At 50.4% G+C, this 21,812-nt stretch overlaps 1 protein-coding gene and 1 long non-coding RNA gene across 10 annotated transcripts in view; one reads left to right on the top strand and one right to left on the bottom strand.

Moving 5' to 3' along the window:
• Window positions 1-28: 28 nt before the first annotated feature.
• LOC139799052 (uncharacterized) lies at window positions 29-21,317 on the top strand. Of its 2 annotated transcripts, none has more exons than XR_011727069.1 (5): window positions 29-777; window positions 2,333-2,509; window positions 6,879-15,406; window positions 18,345-18,532; window positions 20,341-21,317. It is a non-coding gene; the product is annotated as an uncharacterized lncRNA (long non-coding RNA). The 2 variants fall into 2 exon arrangements; XR_011727068.1 differs by having other exon boundaries at window positions 557-777; window positions 3,370-15,406.
• The window catches only part of PTPRF (protein tyrosine phosphatase receptor type F), a 382,202-nt gene continuing 363,856 nt past the window's right edge, over window positions 3,467-21,812 (bottom strand). For all 8 annotated transcript variants that reach the window (XM_071750326.1, XM_071750332.1, XM_071750329.1 and 5 more), the window contains 10 exons: window positions 20,500-20,675; window positions 14,758-14,877; window positions 13,554-13,708; window positions 11,970-12,255; window positions 9,889-10,067; window positions 7,323-7,449; window positions 6,970-7,095; window positions 6,169-6,323; window positions 5,597-5,732; window positions 3,467-5,161 (listed from right to left, as the gene is read on the bottom strand). In XM_071750326.1, the coding sequence (XP_071606427.1) occupies window positions 5,093-5,161; window positions 5,597-5,732; window positions 6,169-6,323; window positions 6,970-7,095; window positions 7,323-7,449; window positions 9,889-10,067; window positions 11,970-12,255; window positions 13,554-13,708; window positions 14,758-14,877; window positions 20,500-20,675 (1,529 nt within the window). In that variant the 3' untranslated portion in view covers window positions 3,467-5,092. The remainder of the gene's footprint in view (window positions 5,162-5,596; window positions 5,733-6,168; window positions 6,324-6,969; window positions 7,096-7,322; window positions 7,450-9,888; window positions 10,068-11,969; window positions 12,256-13,553; window positions 13,709-14,757; window positions 14,878-20,499; window positions 20,676-21,812) is intronic.

Below are 21,812 nucleotides of genomic sequence, written 5' to 3' on the forward strand. Positions count from 1 at the left end.
AGTCGGAAGTGCTGGTTATTAATTTTCAGACGCTGCATGGTGACACACAATGGATGTGCCAACTGAACGTATTAAACAAGCTAATTACGCTCCTACAATTTCTGCGTGCAAGCAAAGCCAAAGTAGAATTCGATACTAGGCAAGCTTCTGGCAGCAAATGCAACCTGAGGCTGGCCGGGCGCCAGGCCCACACGAGGGAGTTTGGCCAGCACGGATGGGTCAGCTGCAAACCTGGAAAAGTGCCCTTGTGTCCGGCGTATGCTACTGATAATCCACTGCTGTTGTGTTGAGGATTGGGACCTGACAGCACATCTTTAGCAGCAAGGGCTTTCAAGTGTGGACAAAGCTGAATGCTTGACAGAGCCTGTCCAGGGATAGTGAAACCCATTTGGTGGGGGCTGGCTGCAATTTTCACAGATGATGTTGTGCTAAATGCTTTTTAAATGTCGTAGCCAATAGGCAACATTGAAAGTAAGCACAATCCACCCAAAAGAGCTCCTAACCATCCTCAGAGACCACAGTCAGTCCCTCAGGCCTAAATAAAACCTTAATTTCACTGTATGTTTATCTTGACAGGCGTTTCCTTCAGTGTCATGCTATGGGTATGTGGCAGCCCTGAAGCTCCTACCAAAACAACATTCCAACACAGATTTTTCTGGGGTCTGCTGTCTCTGTGACCTGCTCAGACTTGTAATTGCCAGGCACATGGCACTGAAGGGATTAAAAGCACAGCAAGGACAACATTCAGCCTCCTACAGAGGCATTGGTCACTGTCAGGTAAGTTTTGAGATAACCTCTGTGTTTCTGGCCTTTCTGGTGACCTGGCAGCTGCACTTGCTGTCCATTAGTCAAGACAAACCAGCTTTCTAATATCAGGGGAGACAGGAGACAGGCTCTTTTTATGATGACAAAGGGTAACATGTTACTGTGAACAGAAATGTGTGGGCAGGAACATTATGATAAAACATAATTGTCACTGTGGACAGAGGTTATTTGTTAAAACTGTCAAAAGGACAACAATGAGCTTTTAATTGCAGGGATCAGAATTTTCTGTGCTCAGAAAATGAACCAGGTCAGACCAGCCAAAAAAGAAGAAGGAAAAAAAAAAGTCACTGAACTGGTAAGCTTTTCAAAGGAAAATGGCAGTGTTGCCATGAACAAGAAATGCCAGGACTGTGGGGAAAGGTGTTGCCAAGCTACTGTGCAATCAGCTCAGAGTCATTCAGCTGTTCCTTTTCCTTATTAACAGGTATTTTTCCCTTGAAAACCAAAAATTTAAAGTAATGGAATACCAAAGACCAAGTGCTTGGTCAGGATGTTATTTGGACTAGATGATCATTCAAGGTTCTTTCCAACCCAAATTATTATAGGAGGTTCAAGTTGAATATCAGAAAGAATTTTTTTACTGTAAGGGTGACAGAGCCCTGGAACAGGCTGCCCAGGGGGGTTGTGGAGTCTCCTTCACTGGAGACATTCAAAACCCGCCTGGACACGTTCCTAGGGGATGTACTCTAGGGGGCCCTGCTCTGGCAGGGGGGGTTGGACTAGATGATCTTTCGAGGTCCCTTCCAACCCCTATGATTCTATGATTCTATGATTCTATGATTCTGCAATCATGTGATTTAGCATCGCTGGGAGGCAAATCAAGCCTAGGAAGGGGACACACAGCTCTCTTGCTACAGATATCAATTGAATGATTAAAAAAAAATCATCATAAATGAAAAGAGCAGAGGATCACACCAGTGCCCAGGAATTCACCTTTGACTAGCTGCCATTTAGCTGTGTCCCACCTGCCAACCCCACACACTTTACAAGGCTGCTTTTCTGAGGCTGCATGAGGGCTACCTGGCAAATTAAGGAATGGAAAATTTTCACTAGGGGAAAAATTACAAAAAGCCAGCAGTAGCTACTGAGCTCCCTGGCTCAGTGTTAATACCATTGGTTTTTCAAAGAGACTCCAAAGGAAAGGGGTCAAGTGCCACCATATGGCACCAACTTGGGACCATTACCTTCAGATCTGGATCATGGTGTGGCACTGAGAAGCCAGGCTGATACTAGAGGGAGGCAAAAATCTTAAACTGACACCAAAAAAGATGGGGCAAAAAAAAAAAGCCAGCTAGGATCAATCATTCCTGGCCAGGGAAACCTGAGCATTGCAGGCTTAGCAGTTGCAGGCACAAGGAAGAGGCAGTGTGGTTCTGCCTGGAGCACAGAGGCAGGTGGGGTTAGCATCCCTGCCTGTCCATTGTACAGGGTCAGCCTTTTTTTTTTGTTCTCCTTTTATTTTGTGAGATTGGGAGTGTTTGTTCCCTCACATTTTTTTCTGGGCCAGCTGTAAAGAGTTTGCGCTACGAACGTGACGTCAAATGAGAAGGGAAGCAAAATATGTTCTTGGACAAAGAGAAAGAAGATACACGTGCACGTGCTTGTGCGTATGTGGACGCATTCTAGCAACTGCTGTTCCTGGTGAGAGCAAATCACTGCATCGGAAGCCACACATGGACCAGAGGTTGGTGCTGTGCACATGGCAGTGCCTGCTGAGTGCTCGATGAGCGGCACATCCAAGCCATGAAGGGCCCGTCACCAGTTTAGTGGCACAGACAAAGCATTCCTGCTGCAGCACAGGCAGGTGCTCACTGCCCTCTTTACTTCCCAGCTGGCTGGCTTCCTAAAGCACAGTGGTTACCACGGTGTCCTTCCTCCATACACATACCTGCCTACGAGCAGGTGCTTGCTCAGCCATGCAGTCTTGCCATCCTGGGCCCTGGTAGTGATGCAAAACAAATCAATGCCAGAGGTGCTGGCATGTCCACATGTGCATGCATCTGCACAGACGCTCGGTCTGCCCTCAGATTTGCATCCTCAAGTGGGGCTGCTGAACAGCAGAACCAGAGAAAGGTGCCACTGGCCTCAGGTCACACTGGGAGCACAGCAGGAGGAACCAGCTGGGTGAGGGAGAAACACCATTTTGCATCTGGCACCTATTTGGTTGCCCATCTGGCCTGGCTGAGCTCCAGCAAAGTCAGTGAGGAGTCAGTAAGAAGGTGCCCATAATCACATCAGGGAAAACCTCGTCAGTCCGTCTGCCACGCTTTTCTACCTAGTGTGCTGGCCAGGGCAGATTTGGCTTCCTCAAGAAGGCTGGACTGGCCATGTAGTGCTGGCCCATGTGGTTCTGCCCCTTGTACTGGCCTTTCCCTTGCACACCTGTGCTGCCTGCAGGTGCTGCTTTCTTTAGGAGACAGCACTGACTGGTGATATGAGCACACACAATAACAAAGTGGGTATCACAGAGGATCTCCAAGCTCCCTGCTAGCATAAGGTCCCTGGGGGAAGCATGGGGCACTCATGGCTGGGATGTACCCACAGGAAAAGACTTCTCTGGCAACAGGCTGGGGAGCATGTCCATCTCCAAGGGACTCTACAGCCTCTGCTTAGTGCTGAAGAAACAGACAGCAAAGCCAGCTTGTATGAAACCCGATTATTCAAATTTATTAACATCAAGAATTATGCAATGATGCTGTAGATTTTTTTTTTATTAACAAATAGAAAACAGACTGTATACAACAGTGACCCCTACAGCACTATGCATCCACAAGGTAAAAATGAATGTGTCCTCCAACGTTACCAACCCTGGATTGCTGATTTCAACGTAGCCTGGAATCTTAACATTCGGAATACATGTGATAATACAATTAGATACCCTTCCACCACCTTTATTCATAACTCAATGCACTCAAAAGAGGGCTGCTCAATCCCTGTCTTTAGTGCAAGCGTGATATAATAAGGAGTATTAATATATAGTACCATTAAATTAAGTCCAGTAGTCTTGCCACATTGGTTCATTAGAACGTCCTGAAGTAGCGGAAAGTACAATATTGTAGTGACTTTTAACATTTGCAGGATAGCAGAAATTATAGATACACCCAACCTCTGAAGCCATGTGTACTCCCCTCCCCTTCCCTGCAGTACCCTGCTTTCCAAAGGGAGCCTGACCGGCTCTGCTCTGGGGACAACTGGGCTTGTGCTCCTTGCCTTTGTCAATTCTCTGATGCACTTCACTGGTGAGAGGTGACAGAATGGTGCTTGCACGCACAGAACTGCGGGATTAACAAAAAAGGCCATGTCTCGCTCTTCCCACCCCCTCTCTGGGGAATTGTGGGACTCAACTACTTCTCTTTCCCCCCTCCCAGCGAGACACACAAAAAGAGACTCCAAAGCCCGGAGCCCAAGGGTTTCGGGTCTCTCACAAACAATGCGATGACAACTCACGTCATATCAGGATCTGCCGATACACACGGTCACTGGATTGGTTTTACACGCATTGTAATGGGACTGAACAGTTTCCAGCTGACAAAGGGGACCGCTTCTCTGGCGACCCCACGTGCCCTCCCAAACCCAAACCCAAACCTACTCAGGAAATAATGGAGGGGAAGGAAAGGCTAAAAAAATAATTGGTAGCTTAGGTCCAGTTCCATGAAATTTCATATTCTACAGAGGATTAAAAAGCAGTCTACGGGGAATGGAGCCGGGCAGGAACCACAAGCCAGCTGCTGCAAATTACCAAGGAAGCTGCACTAAAATGGGCAGAACCAGCAGTGACTGGGCTGAAATAAACACAGGGCAGTAAAAAATGTAAAAGCAAAAGGAAATTTTAAAAAAAACAAACCCAACTCCCAAAAGTTTGGCGGGTCCAGTTCTGCCTGGGCAAAACATTAAGACTTGCAAAAAATAAAAAATAAAGAGAGAGGAGATTATAAAAACCACTAGTAACTATTTTACATGTTTAAAAAAAAGATCCCATTCCACCCACCTAAAGCCTCGCTGTGAAATGCAGTCGCGTGAGAGAGGGTGAGAGATGCACATGAGCAGAAATTCAGCCAGAGACTGGAAATGCTTTTGGAGTCGAATTCCCTCATTTGGCGCTGGGGCGAAATTCCTAAATGCCGTGGTCAGAACTGGTTGGCATGGAGGTCTGCTGCCTGGGCAGCACCTCCACCTGTACAGAAGGACTGAGGAATGGGCGGCTCTGGCTCAGAGGAACCCATCTCCACTCCTAGACATCCCCACCGCGACTGGAGGAAAGCACTAGTTACGTTGCATAGTGGTCGAAGCTGCCGAGATACTCCAGTGCCGCTCTGTAGCACAGCTGGTACTGGTCCTGCAAGGCAGCAAGGGGGAAAGTGTGAGAGTGAGGTGGATGTTGGCCTTTTCTCTCAAATAAATAACGATACAGCTAGAGGAAATGTCCTGAAGTTGTATCAGGGGAGGCTGAGACCAGATGTTAGGAAGAATTTCTTTACTGAGAGAGTAGTCAGGCACTGGAACAGGCTGCCCAGGGAGGTGGTGGAGTCACAATTGCTGGAGGCATTAGAAAAATATGTAGGTGTGGCCGTTTAAGACATAGTCTAGTGGGTACAGTGGGGCTATTTGGGTTGAAGGTTGGACTCTGATCTCAGAGGTCTTTTCCAACAATGACAATTCTCTGATTCTTTGATTCTGTGACACTGTGCAGCAGGGTTGCCCAGAGATGCCGACCTGTACCTTCTCCCACAAATCTCCCATCACCTTAAGGAATAAGGGACACTACACTTACCTCTGTCTGCACCATGGCTGGCCGCTGTGTCCGCAAGGTCTTCACTGTCTGGAACATGTCCACCACGCCCTCATACCGCATCCTCTCCAGCACGATGCTGAGTGTGATAAACACGCCTGTGCGTCCAACCCCAGCACTGTGTGGAGGGAGCAAGAGGTGCTGTTAGAGACCTGCCAGCCCCGGTGAGGTTCTGCAGAGTTCTTGGGAGAAGTTGAAGCTCATGGAGCATGGGGACATGCTCAGGGGATTCAGGAGAGACCAAAGGGACATTGCCAGCCAGAGGTGCCCCCATGGGGCCGATTGATTTTGCCTTGCCTCTGGGCCAGGCTGCTGTGGCACCCTGTCCTGTCCAAGGACTGTCTCAAGGAGTGGCAAACCAGTACCTCCAGGGCACTGGGTTAATCTAGTCACCTGGCAGAAAAGCAGCCAATGGCACCCATGGACGCTGTCTCCTTGTCTCCTCCTGCCTGGCTTTTGCCAGTGGTGTGCAGGAGGGGCACCAAGTGCAGGGTAGCTGCTTGAGGTAGTGGGCATATCCAGAGGATGATGGAAACAAAGCTCTGCCCACTCACCTGCAGTGCACTGTGATGGGCCCATCCTGCCCAAACTGCTCCTTGGTCTTGTGCACCTGCCCAATGAAGTCGATGAAGCCCTCTCCCGTCTTTGGCACTCCCTGCTCAGGCCAGTCTGTGAACTGGAACTGGCGGATGGTCCGTGACTGGCCGTCCTGCAGGGACAATGTGTTAGACCTGAACCATATGTGAGGACACAGCAAGAGGGGCTGATCCTGCTTCCCTCAGCACTGGTGCTACTGGCCTGCTCTGCGACCCCCTTGCCCAGGCCAAGTGAGAGGGTGCACAGGCCATGGATGAGCCCAGGCAGATCTAGGAGATCTTACTGAGCATTTGGGGCCTGCCTCTGCTCTCACATGTTCACCTCAAAGTGACTGAGCTGAGCAGGGCTTTGGGTCCCTTAAGGGTCCTGTTGGGTCAGTGCCCTGATCCTATCTGGGGCACAGCTACACCTCAGGATTACATTTACTGTCACACAGGAGCTCTGAACCTTGTTAGGCTCATGTTCAAAGCTTGCCCAAGTGTACAGTGCAAGTGAAGCACCTGGCAGGGGATTGATAAGCCCCTGGTGCTGATAGGGAACTCGGATCTGCTTACTGGGGCTGATACAGCTGGTAAAGAAGAACTTGGGTGAGGGGAGCAGCAGGTGAGGGGCAGCAGCCCTTTCTGCCTGTAGTGCAAGGCAGGACCTTGCTTTCTGGTTCCTCCAGGAGGAAGAACTGGAGAGCTGCACACTCCCTCCGCTGGCCTGGGCAGGGACATGGGAGGCAGGGGAGCTGTGGAGCCAGAAGTTGCACTCACCCTAGCATCTGTCACCTTGAACTCCCGGAGGATGTACTGTGGCATGTTGTACTCTGCCATGGGGTCCACCACAAAGTACTGGTACCGGGCAGAGCGCTCTGCGGGCCAGTACTGATGGCACTTCTCCTGTGGGTGAGAAGCATTGGTGAGATATCCGCACTGACAAGCTGCTGCTCCTCCCTCCCACTCCCTGGGAGCATAAGTGGCTGTAGGCCACAGGATCAGCCATGGGACAAGCCAGCAGGAGGCTGGCTCAGAGCAGTGGGTGCTGGGGACAGACTGGAGTGAGCAGAGAGGTTGTGCTCACAGACAGCAGCTACACAGCCCCCTTCTCCCCTGAGCAGGATTCGTACCCGGCCCATCTCGCGCAGCTTTGTCAACATCACCACGATGGTAGAGTTGTGCTCCCAGAGCATCCGCCAGAAATCCTCTGTGGTCTCAGCCAGCGGTCCCTGCGTGGCGATGTAGGCCTTCTGCTGCCTGTGACAAACATAATGGTGCTCAGAGCAGCTTCTGGGAGGTGGGCAGCAGCTGCTTCTGCAGCCTGGTGGGCTGGAAGCAAGGATCAGGGGACAAGCAGCAGGGCTGACAATGCAACTGCAGGAGACAAGTCTCAAGGACTAGCCACATGCTTGGGGGGAGGAATGAGCCTGCCCAGCATGTGTCTTCTAAGAAGTGGTCCCCACAGATGTAGAGACCACCACTGGATGCAGGATCCAGAAAGGCTGCTGGTCCTTGCTGAGGTAACAATGTCCCCAGCCCAGCATCTCCCTGCTGCTTGTCCCCAGTGCTGCTGCACTGAGAGCCTTCTTGGCACCCATGTCTATGTGATCAGGCTGCCAGCACCCATCTGGGCTGGGAGTAGAAGCTGTGCTTGGGGATGATTGCAGCAGTACCTCTGGGGGTTCCAACAGTTACTTTCTGCAGCACCCAAAATCCCTCCCATTGCATGGGAAGACACAGAGCAACCAGAACAGATCACCTGGATCACACACCCCAGCTGGGGCAGTGTGGAAATCCCCAATATAACTTTGCCAACTTTTTGGAAGCTTCCAAATTAATTCTGGGTTCCACTGTGAATCAGAGCATCTCTTAGAATGTCCTGTGTGAAAAGCAGAGCTTGCCCTGCCCCAGCCTGGCACCCAACCTGAAGAAAGCACCCCTGGCATGTCAGGTCTTTGGCTTGCCCAGGGCCCAGCAAGTGCTGCCTGCAAAGTGACAGGTTCGGCACCGCAGGGTCCGGCTCACCACTGCGGGGCGCCGGAGCCCATCAGACGCGGAGCAGCATCCTCCTGTCCAGCACTGCACCTCTCTACTGGTGCTAAAAATTAACGAACGTGCTGCAGGACTGCTGTAATGTGCAGGATGAAGACAGGGACTGCTTCGAGGTGGATTTATAAGACATCATAAAAAGCAGGGAGTGGGGGTGCAGAGAGAAAAAAAGAGCTAATAAAGATGCAACATCAGTGATGTGTGCAGGACCTTGGGCCAGGATCTCTTTAGATAATACTGAGAAGACAGCTCGGTTGAAAGGAAAGGATGGGAAGAGATAACAACATTCTTCAGAGATGGGGAAGGTAGCACATGAAATGGTATCACCTGCGATGCAGGCAGCCCTCCTTCCAGCATCACAGAGGGGCAAAACCAGTGCCAATCTTAATCAGCTCTGGAGCAGGGCACTGAGGTTGCAGCCCACCTACCAGGCACAGGGCTGCCAGGGATGGACATAGCCAGGCAGCCACCTTAATGACATAGTGCTGGATGGCTTGGACCCACACAGGCAGGAGGGAGCAGGGGCTGCTCCCTGACAGCTTTTCTCCAGCCCCTTCATCTTTCTCTATTACTTTGTCCCACCCTGAGAGGGCCCAACTTGCTGCAGTTTGCCTGTTTTGGGATGCTTCTAGGATTGCTCTTCTTCTGCTGTCTTCCCTCTCCTGCCTCCATATAACCCTTCCCCCCTGGAAACCCTTCCTGGGCTCAGCTGATGGAGCAGGGACAGAGGCACAGAGCCATTAGCTTGGCTGCATCAATATCTGTTCCTTTTGGCAGTGGCTGCTGCTCCTGGGGGCTCACCAGCCCATTAGAAATGTTTGGGCAGAACCAAGTTGGAGGGAAATTGTGCCATATGCATCACTGCATCCACCACTCCTGCACTGGTTGACCCTACTGTGATTGTACACAGATGACAGAAATCAGCCTTGTGTGTTTGATGTTGGGATTTGGTCTGGATTATTGTCTGGGGATTGGCTGGGAAGGAGATGTGGCCACAGCGCTGTTACCTTGTGTTCTCCTCTTCTGGCACTTAGCATCTAAGAATATGATGCCAGGAGTTAGATACAGAAACTCTAAGTTCTGTTGTCCCCACTAGATCCTGACTTCTGTTTTCTAAAATGTATCCTGGTGAGCAGAACCCAGTAATGAGTTTCCCAGTACAAGCCTGACATGAGGATCCACAGAACCCCCCAGATCAAGACATGAGACAATGCACCTTGGCCTGCTGCCTGGATCAGCCATGATCAGCTTGCAAGGTGCAAGCATCCTGCATACTTCTATCTCTAGTTACTACAGCTAATGAGAGAGGGCAGGTTTGTGTTAGTTGCTGCAGATATAAAACACATGCCAAGGGCTTCCTACCAGGAGATACTATAAACCTCCACAGGAGCCAGTACAGCCTCCCATCCCAGCCATGTGCTGCCTACAGCAATACTAGCAACCTGGCAATGCTCACTCACTAGAAGCCCTCACATATTGTAACTACATGCACTGGAGTGTCTCAGAAGACAGAAATAGATAAAATTGTGATCAACAATTCCACTCTAGGCAGCCAGGACCAGTTCTTAGGAAAGAGGAGAAGACAGCTCTGCCCATGTTCCCAAGCAAGCAGGACAGGTTTGCCCAGGCACCTCAGGTGGCCCTTACCTGTACCCATCTATGAAGCTGGCATTGATGTAATCAGAGCCCTCAACGCCCCGGATGGGCTGCAGACAGACTCTTGTCAGCTCGTAGGGCATGATGTTCACCAGGCGGTTCTTGAATTTGTTGCACGGGAGGTTGGCACTGATGAAACGTGAGGTATGTGCTTTAGAGTTGGCCAGCAGCTGAAAGAGGAGAAGACATGTCAGACTCAGGCTGGGGGTGCAGAAATCGAGCGGCAAAATCGGGACACTGGCATCAGGGCAGGCAGGAGTCCCTCTCGGCAATTAGCCACACACCCTCCTCTGACTGAGGGACAGATGCTGGGGACCAATCTTTTTGGACCAGATGAAGGGCTCTGTCACCACATTATGATGACACTGCACACCAGCTGCTCTATTTCACAGTCATCAGCCTCGTTTTCAGTACCACATCAGCCCCTCCGCCCTGGCCATTGCACAGCCTCACTGCTGGCTTTGGTGCAGAGCTGCAGGTGACAGCAGGGGAACCACCTCCCTTACTTGCTGGCACAGCCTCAAAGCCACACACAGTGGAATGGAGGTTCCCAGTAGCAATCTGACCTACAGAGGGCCAGCACATGAAGCTTTGCACTTCCCTGAACCAGGGACACCTGCCTGGTGGTGTGAGGAAAGTAAAGCTTTCCATCTTCCAACATCTTTCTATTTACTTCTCACCCCAGAAGAACCCAAGAAAAATGTGAGAATTGTGACAGTTTTAGGTAAAAAAGATCTATTTTGGGTTACTGTGAGACATTTTATTGTTCTCTTTGAGCCTGGTAAACTGAAGTAATGGTAAATATGTTACTTGGATCTGCTGGCAGAGATGTTTAAACAGAAGTCCTTTTTTTCTTTTTCTTTTTCCCTTTTTCTTTTATTTCTTCATCCCCAAAAGACTGTCCAGCATCTCCAGAGCCACCTTTCTCTTTGTGTGTGGCAGCTGGTCCTAGGCAGAAGCTCCCTGCAGAAGGACAGGATTGCTCTCTGGGGAGTGATGCAGCCATCTGAGGCCCTCCCATATCCTGTTCTGCAGGGCTTCCCATGCAGTGGACACTGCCAGGGCACAGAGAGGGGCAAATTTTATTACTACTCTAAAGAGACCCTTGGAGAAACAGCAAATTTCTGTTGTTCTTACAACAGAGTTGCTGGAGTTGAGCCTAATTCTGTGTCTCTCTTGAGAGCTTTCTCAGGATATGTGTCACTATGAGATACTGATGCAGCACATTCTACTGTCCCAAGCTCGGGACATGATCAGCTCTGGTAAGACGACAGAGCTGCTTGGCTATTCCCAGTTTACATAAAATATCAATATTTTTGCCATTCCTGCTGGTTTGTCCCTTGGAGGGAATCGCCAGGGTGAAGCTGTATTGCTGCAGTTCATTTCACAGCCTGCATGCTCTGCTGCCTCCCTGCATGAGCTACATGAACTATATCCCTGCATGAGTGCACTGGACTAACGCACCTCATTTGAGAATATGGGTGCTTCCAGAGCCCACTTACATTTTCAAGGCTGTAATAAGTACCTGTAGTTTGCATTCACAGATACAGATAGCAAAATGTGGGCTTAGTTTCTTAAAAACAGTGTGCCTTAAAACACTGCCTTCACCAATTCCAGATTCTGAGGCTTGAAGGTGGTTAAAAGATAACAGAGCTCAGCACTGAATAAATGAGACTATAAACGTCTCACATATTTAAATTGGAGCAGTTTCCAGACAAGTTGTTCACAGTAACATCAATTATCACTAACATGATCTGCATCTGATTTCTGATGCAGCTCCTGCAGCACAGTGAACCTAGAGCAGAATGTGCTGCTGAGAACTGCGCATCCATCTGCCTTTTATATCCTCCCCAGAAGCTCCCAATCCAGGGGGGACCATGGCCTACACAAGCTTTACAATTCAAATGTATTTTAAAACTCTGTGCCTACCTGGTTTAGAAACACACAAAAAAATAACTGTCTGTAATGATCCATGGCTCTTCTCTCCCAGTTCCTGGAAGAATGGCCCAGTGGGGCTGTGGGGGCAGAGACAGGGGGATGGAGAACAGGGGTGCTGGGGCTCTGCCACCAACCTTGAATTCCAGCTCCATTGCTGTAACGCTCTCGCCTGGTGGCACCTGGGTCAGCTTCTGGATGTGAGCAAAGAGATTGCGTGCAGGCACCTCAGTATTGCCACACGTGGCTGCCTCGAGCAAGGCCTCGTGGATGAAGATGTACTGGTCCTCTGTCTGCACCATGTAGTTACGCTGAGAGCGCATACACGTCACGTGGCCATAGATGTCCACAGTCTTCTCGTGCTTCATCCGCTCCAGCATGGCATCAATGACAATGAAACAACCGGTCCTGCCCACGCCAGCACTGCAGGAAGAAAGCACATGGCCTGAGGTCTCCTACAGATGACACGTAAGCTCTGCTATTGCTTAAGAGAGCAACCCTGACCTGGAGTGCACAAAAGGGGAATAAAGGCTGCTCCCCGCGCTGGGGGCTAATGAGATGAGCCTCAGACAAAAGGTGACAAAGGGAGCAAGGGAGAAGGGAAATGGAGAGGCTACTCAGCTCTTCTGCTGTCCCACTCTCACTGATGGAGTGGAAGGGACATGATGTTACTCTGCTGGTCCCTGCAGTGACTGGAAGCACCTCCAGAAGGGAAGGAGAAATGTGTTTATCAGGCATGAGAGTGACAGCGTATGTGTGCATGAAGTCAGAAGACTTGAAGTGTGGGCTGGGCCTTGGCATCTGTAAAGCCTAAAATTTCAAGCCTGCTTGTCCCCTAACCTTGGTCACAGTTTCCTGACCCATAAAATGAGGGCAGACAGCCTGAGGTGAAAGCAGAAAGAGGAGATCACACAAGGCTATGCAGAGCCCTTTGCTCAAGCACCGTATCTGTTAGGAGGGCAGCAGCAACCTCCAAACTACTCACCTTCAGAGCACCCTGAAACAACACACATGCTGTTGTGACATGTAAACACTGGCAGAGATAGGAAGCTAGACATTTCCTCATTTATGGTGCAAGTCAGATCCTTAACAGGGCTTTAATATAGCTTGTTTGTGTGTTAATTATACCCTACTCCCATCTGAAACAGAGCATGAAAGAAGAGCATTAAACACTGCTGGTAAGGCGTATGCTGGAACAGCAATGATGGAGTGGTTTGTTCAGTAATAGTCCCCACTCGGCTGGTATAGATAAATCTTGCCTGGATAAGATGCTGAGCCTTGGTAGACTAATATTTTGCTTAAAGAGCTGCCTTTCTACCCTGCAAAAGTTCTACGGTAAATACTACATGTGAATGTTTGTAGAGGTCACTGCATGTGTGTCTGTCAATGATGTCTCTCTGACAGGAACCACCTACTCATGCTGAGCACAGAACACTACATTTTAAAATGATACTTGCAGTTTTGCAGGAGGAAGTGTTTTCTGAGGCTCTCTATGCAGCTGTGCTGTTTAATCTGACAGAAGAGTAGCAATACAAATGTCACCACTGCATTATCACTGCTGGTTCTGCCCTGTTCCCAGCCCAAACATGGAGTCAGTGTGCATTATACCATCATGAAACCTTCCCTATAGGAGCAGGAGACTCCACTTTTATCTGGACAGCTTAAAGCTCCTGCAGCCAGGAGGTACATGCCAAGGTGCAGCTTTGCAAACACAGTCTTACCTGCAATGGACAACCATGGGCCCAGCATCTGGTGGGTTACAGGCCTTAACCCGTCGCAGGAAAGCTAGGATTGGGGTGGGGTATTCTGGAACCCCATGATCAGGCCAAGCCATGAACTGGAACTGTCGCAGTTCTCGCTTCTCACTGGAGCCATTCTGTTGAAGACAAAGAGGAGTTGTTTTGCATGAGAACAGTCTCATCCTAGGACAGGAACCCACTGATGGGGTAACAAGCTACTCAGCTGGCAGGGTAACAACAGACACATAACACTGTGCCTGATCATCCACGCATTGGGATTTTGCCACTGAAAATTTGAAGGCAAAATGTAGGCTTCTTACAAGGTTTCTGTACAAATAAATGCTCTGTGGAAACCAAGGTTAGGCAACTCTGCAGGTGTGCAGCAGACTGAAGGGAAGGTGAAAAACTCCTTTCTGCACAGCATGTGATCACTACCTACATATGCACTGCAGCACATCCAGGGGGAAACAAGCACTGGGTATGGAAGGGCCACAGTGGGCACTTCTCTCCCTGCTCCTTTGCATCCCTTGGACAGCTGATCAGACTGTGTCTGCCCGGCTCCAGACTCTCCATGCAGCAATGTGGTAGGACTTGCTGGGTGACTGCTGGGGCAAGATGCCTTCCCGGGGTGTGAGGTGTCCCCATGGCACACTGCTGGGCTCTGCTGGCCTGGCCCTGGCTCAGTCACTCACAGAGGCAGCCCTCTGCAAAGCCTGTCTGCATTGCTGCTAGCACTAGCACTTCTCCCAGGGATTTTCAAACACTAATGAGGTATACAGAAAGCAGGAGAGAAGGGCTTGTGCACACATCAGCCCCTCCATTTGCATTATTAGTGACAGGAGTGCTAAAAATTCACTGCTTCCCATGTTGTGTCTCTAATGGGAGGACAGCTGTTTCATCTACACCCGCCAGAGGCAAACACAGCCCCCGCTTTGGGGCCTATCCTGAATGCATACAGGAGAACATCAGGTGTTCTGGCCCAAATCCAGTTGTGCCCAGATGCACAAGCTACAGCAGGTTTCCCACTGCAGCCCAGCTTTGAAAAATGGCCCATGTGTGGGCTAGACACATGGTTTGCTAAGCCAGGCACAGGTGGCAGCCTCTGCCTGTGGGCCATGCAGCACCCTGCAGCATCAAGAGCAGCTCTGCATTACCTGTGGCAGGAACAGCCCTGCCAGGGCCATACCTTGTACAGCGCAAAGGTGCGGACGGTGTAGGTTGCCAACTCGACTGTGTCCAGCAGGGTCACTTGGATCATCCCGTAGGTTTCTGTACCCCGGCTTGGCCAGTACTGGTCACACTTTACCTAGGGGGAGGAGAGGAGAAAGGGTGAGTGCTTGGCTGCTCCTGGGGCATCTGGGGTGAAGAACAGGTCTCTGCCCTTCCAAAGGTAAAGACACAAAAGAATCACTATGTGAGGGGTCCCAAAACACGTAGATTCCCTTCTCCCTGACTGTCCAGCAGAGAGGCAGCACTGGGCTCCTTTCCACAAGATTCATATTCAAAAAGGGATTTTTATTTTTTTCCTGGAGACACTGGTGAGAAATGGTACGAGTGGGCCAGGCTACCAGAGACAGCAGCCAGAGCAGCACCAGGTAAAAAGGCAGCGTGCAGCAATTGCTAGCAGTGATTCGCTTGTGCCTTAAGTTTTCTTCTCTGCCTCTCCTTTGAGAAGATGTTGGTCTTGAGGCTGTGCTTGCAGCATCCCCCTGCCTGAGCTCCACCTAGATGGAAAGAAGGTTGGCAGCTGCAAGTTGGTGAGAGGAAAGCTGGTGAAGCAGGGCAGGGGAAGCTGTGGTTTCTGTGAGGAAGGCTCTAATCAAAGGGCAGCTGAGGTGAGGAAGGTGCAGCCTGCATCCCCACCACCTCCTTGCTATCCCAGCCCAATGTCCTGGACCCACAGCATTGAACTGAGACGTGAGGACACAATACACAACAAACAGCATCAGGCACTACCTTTCTCTTTGCAATCATAGTCCCCAGTGTCCCTGTCAGTGTGGCTCCCAGGCAGCAAACTCCACTGGTGAAAGATTGGACACAGCCCACACACCTCCAGCCTGGTTTCTGCACTGCCATAGGCTCAAATGCATTCGAAATCTACATTTCTCAGGTGTACATTTCTCAGCAGGTCAAAACCTGCTCCACAGCAAGGCATAGATGCCAGCTCAGACACAATTTGTTCTCCCTCTGCAAGAACACACAGATTGTGGCCAAACCACCCCTTCAGCCCCTTTGTGCAGAGAGCACTGCCCCATCAGGAAAACACCACTGCTCCCTAGAGACCCCCTACCCAGCAGCATCTTTATCTCCTCCTCCCAGCCCTACAGCCAGAATATTTTGAGCTACCTACCAGTCATGGCTGCCACTACAGCCCACTTGGCAGGGAGCCTTAACACATCCCCAGGGCCCCATCCCTCCACTCCCTTCATTTCCATGAGCATCCCTCCCTGATCACTTGCTGATGCCCTCCTCCTATTCATAGCTCAGTGTTTGCAAACTACTCCTCCAGTTTTGTTCTCTCCAGACCCAAGCTCCCTATTTAATTTGGCACCCTGAGCATTCCTATTTCATCTGCCACTCGGCTCCCCTGCCCTGCAGAGCCCTGGTGCCTGGCTGACAGGAGGAAGACTTCATTCCCACCCATGTGCACTGCACTGAATATTGTTTCCCGCCCTAGGAGAGAGGAATGAATGGAAGATCATCTGTGCTTGTCAGGGAATAGTAAACTTAATTATTAGCCAAGCGTGTTTACAGGGGAATGTGTGGGAAGGGAAACAACAGGCTTAATTAGAAATCAATGAAGTTCAGCCTTGTAATTGAAGGCACTTTAAGCAGGGTGGGGCTTGTGAGGGCTAAGAGCCCTCATCCTGCATGCTGGCTGCTGGAGCAGCAACCTGAGGGCAGAGGGATGAATGTCTCCATGGTTTTTTAGGGTCTTCTCTCCCTAGGCCATGCCCTGGCAGAAGTGTCCGGAGCAAGGCTGCCTGATGGGGTACTGTGGGCACCCTCGTGCCCAGAACAGCTCTGATGCCTCCTGCCCAAGGTCTCTTGCCCTTCAGGCTGCTGTGCTCTCTTGGATATGTGCTTGCACAGAGCAGCCTACAATATACACTGACTAGCTGCAGAGCAAACAACTTGGCTGTCATAAACCTTATTTCACAGCTAAACTGATCCTATCCTCACAAGCGGGTGACACCTGCATCCCTGGCCACCTGAGTTTGTCTGACCCTGGCTGAGGGATGGCTTGACCCCTCTCTAAAGGAGATGAGGGCAGAATGGCATCCTGCATATGCCACGTGCTGTGTCAGACTCAGTGTGGTTTGCTGGGAGCAGCACAGCATGTCCCCTTTGGGGAGAGGGGTCCCTTCCTGCCACCTACATGCTACAGGGCTGTGTGTGCTCCAGCACAAAACAAACTTCAGAGGAGTTCCCTGCACGGGATAATAGCAGCGCCTGGGTTGGTAATTGAAAATTATTTATTCATGACCAGATAAGAGTCAGTCACATTTTCTGCCAAATTTACCCATAATGTTTATGCCCCATTTTCAAGCTCTGTAAATTTTATGCGGAAGCCGATGCACTGTGGCACTAAAGCAGATAAGAGATGTTTTCTTCTGGCTGTGATTGCTTCTCATTAACTTAAGGAGCACACTAATGTCCTCAACAGCCATTCACTGCAGCTTTGCTGAGTGGCTCCTGTCCCTTCCCTTAGATGTCCTGTGCCCAAGAGCAGCCAGGCAACTCTCCTCAGCTCCACACTCTGTTCCCAGCCTCACTCACAAACTCCACACAGCATCACTGCCAGTGAAAGGGCTGGAGCAGGATGTGGCTGCAGGGCTTCTCGTCCCCAGAGCCCTTCAGTACCATCCTCTTGGCACCCCCGCCTGGGGACTCAAAGTGCCAGGGGAGATCACGCCCCAGGGACAGCTGCTTGCTGCTCTGGGCTGGGACAGAACAAACCATGACACTGCTCCAGGAGACCTTGCTCTGCCACGCTCTTGGGGACACCCCAGGGTAGGAGAAATCCTGCTTTAATACCTCTCTTGTGCAACATACCCCGGCTGGGACACCATACTCATAGCTTCGGGAAAGCTAATCTACAATGTGTGTTTCTGAACTGCCACCAAATGATTCTGAAACTGATTGTAAAGCTTTGAAAGCAGCTAAATTGCACAATCCTGCCATTTCTATCCTTTATGTGCCTCTTGCTTTGTGAAAACATGAAAAAGGGAAGATGATTTGGACCATCAAGCCAGCTAAAATTGCAGACCATAAAAGCTGATGCTCTTTAAAGATTTTTTTTTTTTTCCTCCCTGCAGCTCAGGAGCCCTTTAAAGCTGTGTCACCCCTACAGGGATGTGAAGCTCCTGCCGGTCCCAGTTGGCTTATCTACAGATAGCACTGCCAAGGGGAACCTGGGGAGCTCTCTGGGAAAGGTGGCAGAGCCTGCTCTGTGCTGGGCATCTCGCCATGAGGCCCTGCTGCCCATCCCAGGCTCCACAGCTGGAGATACAGTCCTGTGCCCCACTGAAGCCCCTGGGCAAGGGGACTTCTAAGCAAGGTCACCCACGGTTAAGGCTGTGACACTGCAACTGCCTGGAGCAGTGGTGTCCCACAGTAGCCTGAACATCAGCAGGCAGAGATGCTGGAGGGACCCGAGGGGTTGCATCAGATAACGTTTGAAGGCTCTGGAGTAAAATACTGTGAAACAGTACTCATGCTGAAAGCTGGGAGCAATAGACAGTGACCAAGATCTTCTTTTGTCCCAAAAAGGTGTTGTCCTGACTGAGCTCTAGCCATCATCACAGGGGCTTGAGGAGAAGTAGAGCAGGAAAGTCACTTAAAGCCATCCTGCCTTGGAAGATGCTGAAGAAGCCAACAAAAGAAACAGAGAAAATAATCTCCTGCAAGTCCACATCCCAGCTCCCCACCAGTGCCCTCGTGTGAGTGGGTGCCTCAAGGTACCTCCAGGGTTCAAACACATCCAGGGAAGCCCTTGCTTTGCAGGACTGGCTCAACTCAGGGCTTCCCCACTGCTTTCCCTGGCAACCTGCCTCTCCTGCAGTGACTGAGAAAAATGACCATTTCTCATTAGTGCTGAGGAGATGCCAAAAAGCCAGCAGGGCATGGGCACGCAGTGTTGGGGAGTGAAGTCTGAGTCCAGTCAGGTCAACCTAGAGCCCCCCTGGGAAGCATGCCCAGTCAAGCAGGCTGCCTGCAGTTTCTGCTAGGTCTTTGGCCACCCCCTGCCCATGACAGAGATTCACAGTACCCATCCCATCACCAAAGCTTGATTACATGCACAGTGTTTGGGACAGAAACTGATACTGCTGGAAGCAATAGCAGGATGACATGACAGGGAGTGTGCTGGGGGAAGATAATGCATGGCTCAGCAGCACAGGCATCTCAGGAAATGACAAGTGCCTGTGGGGTCAAAGGAAAACAGTTATCTTTGAGAAACATGCACCTTGGAGTTCCTTCTCATAACTAAGCAGCCCAGAAGTTAAGTGAGTCAGGACTCTGGGCATGGATTTACTTGGCAACCTCAAGGGGCTTTTCCTCATATTTAAATATATGCTCCATCACTGAAATGCAATGGCACAAAAATGTCCCCAAATAACTCTTCAGCTACAGAGAGCAGTTGATGAGCAGCTTCTGATCTTGCTTAGCCCACATGCCAAGCCTTGAGCTGCAGGATGGGTCAGGTTAATTCACCTCCTTGTTTGGGCTGTGGTGGTCACTGGACAGAGTGGATAGGGCTGTGCATCAGGAAGCACAGTGTAAAGCTGGGGTTGGAGGCAGCTTGTCTCCAAGGAACACTATTTTTCCCTGCAGGTTCAGGCCACTTGTAGAGCTGGGGAAGCCCATGAACAAAGACTATTTCTATACAAGCAGGAAAGCAGATGTTTTGCCGTGGTTATTAGTTGCTCCTGCTCCTTTCTCCCAGCCAGCATGGGCTAGGACCCCCCTGCAAGCATTTCAGTGCTAAAGCTTTGAAATTTACAAAGAGCATGCGGGCAGAAGTTTTAACTGAACCCAAACATGACAGTTTCTGCTTCTCAAGAAGGAGATTATTGGGCTAAAAATAACCAGTACTTCACAGCTTGAGAGAACAGCCCCTTCTCCTGCTTGTTGGCATGGTAACACTAAAATATTCTGCAAGTACAAATGCTCACCACTAAAATTTTACTTTTGGGAACAAACTGAATCATGAGAGGCAGAAGCTTTGCCTGATGGGCGCATCTGGGCACAGAAGCACTTTGGTTACAGCTTATGAACTCCTGCTTCAGGGCTGAGTAAAAAGTCACAAGACACCATAAGCATCATCTGCAGCAAGGACTCCTGCTCCTTCCTCGACCTTGTGCCTTCCCCACAGTTTGTAGGCAGCTTTGCATTTATTACACCAGAATACCTAATCTTGGCAGTATGAGCCAATCGTTTATACACGTTGTCATTGGACAAGGCACAAATTAGTCTTGTTATTACAATGAGACCCCATCAGCCATTCCTCTGCATTGCCAGAGATGCCAGCACCCTGTAAGGCTGCAGGATGCTGCTGATATCACCTACCCACTGCAGCTTCTCAGCTTCTGAGACGCAGCACCCAGGCTTTTAGGGACTGTCAGACCCCATCTCAGAGCTTCCTTTCTCCCTGTGGCAAGAGCAATGTGGGCAGGGAAAGGGTGGGTGTGCATGCAGACACGCAGGCAAGACAAGGGTTGATGAGCAGCACAGTGATAGGAGGCTTTGCTACCCTTTTGCCTCACAGGGATAAGCTTACAAGGCACTTGTTGCTGGGGTGCCTGCAGCGAGACACACTCCTGGACCTGCCTCTCCCTGGATGCCTTTATGCTGTGAAGTGTTCCCATCACTGTCTCTGACCTTCCCCCTCCCCAGCTCCAGAAACGAGAGGAAGCACACACTGTACCCTGGACTTCTCCTCCAGCCTGGTCATCATGACTATAGTTGCTGTCCTCTGTTCCCACACCATCCTCCAGAAGTCGCTGAGGGTTTCTGGCAGAGGACCCTGCGTGGCGATGTAGGCGTTCTGCTTCCGATACCCATCAATGTAATTGGCATTGATGTAATCACTGCCTGGGACCCCTGTGGAGAAAGACGGTGAAAAACATTACTGCAGGGGCAGCCCACGACCCTGTGCCTATTGCTCTCCTGGGCCCTGCAGGCAAGGGAAGAGGAATGTTCACAGGGCTCTTGACAAGCCTCCTTTACCCATCCGGGTGATGCCAGAATCTCTCCCTTCAAAGGAGAAGGATGGTGCCTGAACAAAGAAGAACCCTTTGTAGCTCTCACATGAATACAACAAGCAGGCAGCACCAAAGCAGAGAGAGAGCTGCCACCCACACGAAAAAGGAAATTCACAGAAAGGAATATTATGGTGCTTGTTTGGCCCCAAGCAACTGATTGAAATAATTGTCTCAAATTCACTACCGATTTGCTATGGTCCTACAGCACCTTTTAAAAATAAGTCTGCTTCATTAGCTTGTCTCTGTTAGCAGGGGATGTCAGGCAGAGATGTCCTCCCATCCCTCCTGCAAGGAAAAGTACCTCAAAGGAACGAGAGACCTTCTCACCACCACCTCAGTGTTGGACTCCCCTCTGCTGCTGCCTGCTGGCAGAGGTTGCTCCAGCTCCCACTTTGCCTTAACAACTTTCCTTAAAGGACTTTCTTTTAAAGGCCTTTAAAATGCAAACACACAGTTACTAAAACAAATTGGAAAAGCAGAAGCCTGGGGCTGTGTGCTCCAAACCCTGCTCAGCATGGGCTGCCCAGGCCTGTGAGGGAAAGCAGCAGGAATCTCCTTGTTTCCCAAAGAGAGCACATCTGCATTTCATTAGGGAAAGGAAATGAAAGTGAGGGTCTCTCCCTCACCTTTTTGTCCTGGGGCATTTTCTAGAAATTCCAGCAGCCTCAGCAGAAACAAAGTGCTGGTGGCTCTGGAGGAGGAGCAGCAGCAGCTGGAGAGCAGCACCCAGCTCCCTTAGCATGGGTGGTAGGGACCTGGCAGGGCTCTTTGGGAACACTTCCCAGGAAGACACAGCTTACAGCAACTGACTCAGGCTGGAAAACAGGGAATCCACCATGTGCTCACCCTGCAAAAAACAGGGTTTGCCCTTGGTCAGACATGCCAGGCCTTCACATAGCTGCTGATGAACAGGCCTTGCCATGAGGGCCCGTTTGGACACCTCCTCCTCCTGCAGAGGATGAGTGGTGCATTAGTG

Source organism: Heliangelus exortis, chromosome 8 (genome assembly GCF_036169615.1).
Source record: "Heliangelus exortis chromosome 8, bHelExo1.hap1, whole genome shotgun sequence".
In the NCBI taxonomy this organism is placed as follows: Eukaryota; Metazoa; Chordata; class Aves; order Apodiformes; family Trochilidae; genus Heliangelus; species Heliangelus exortis.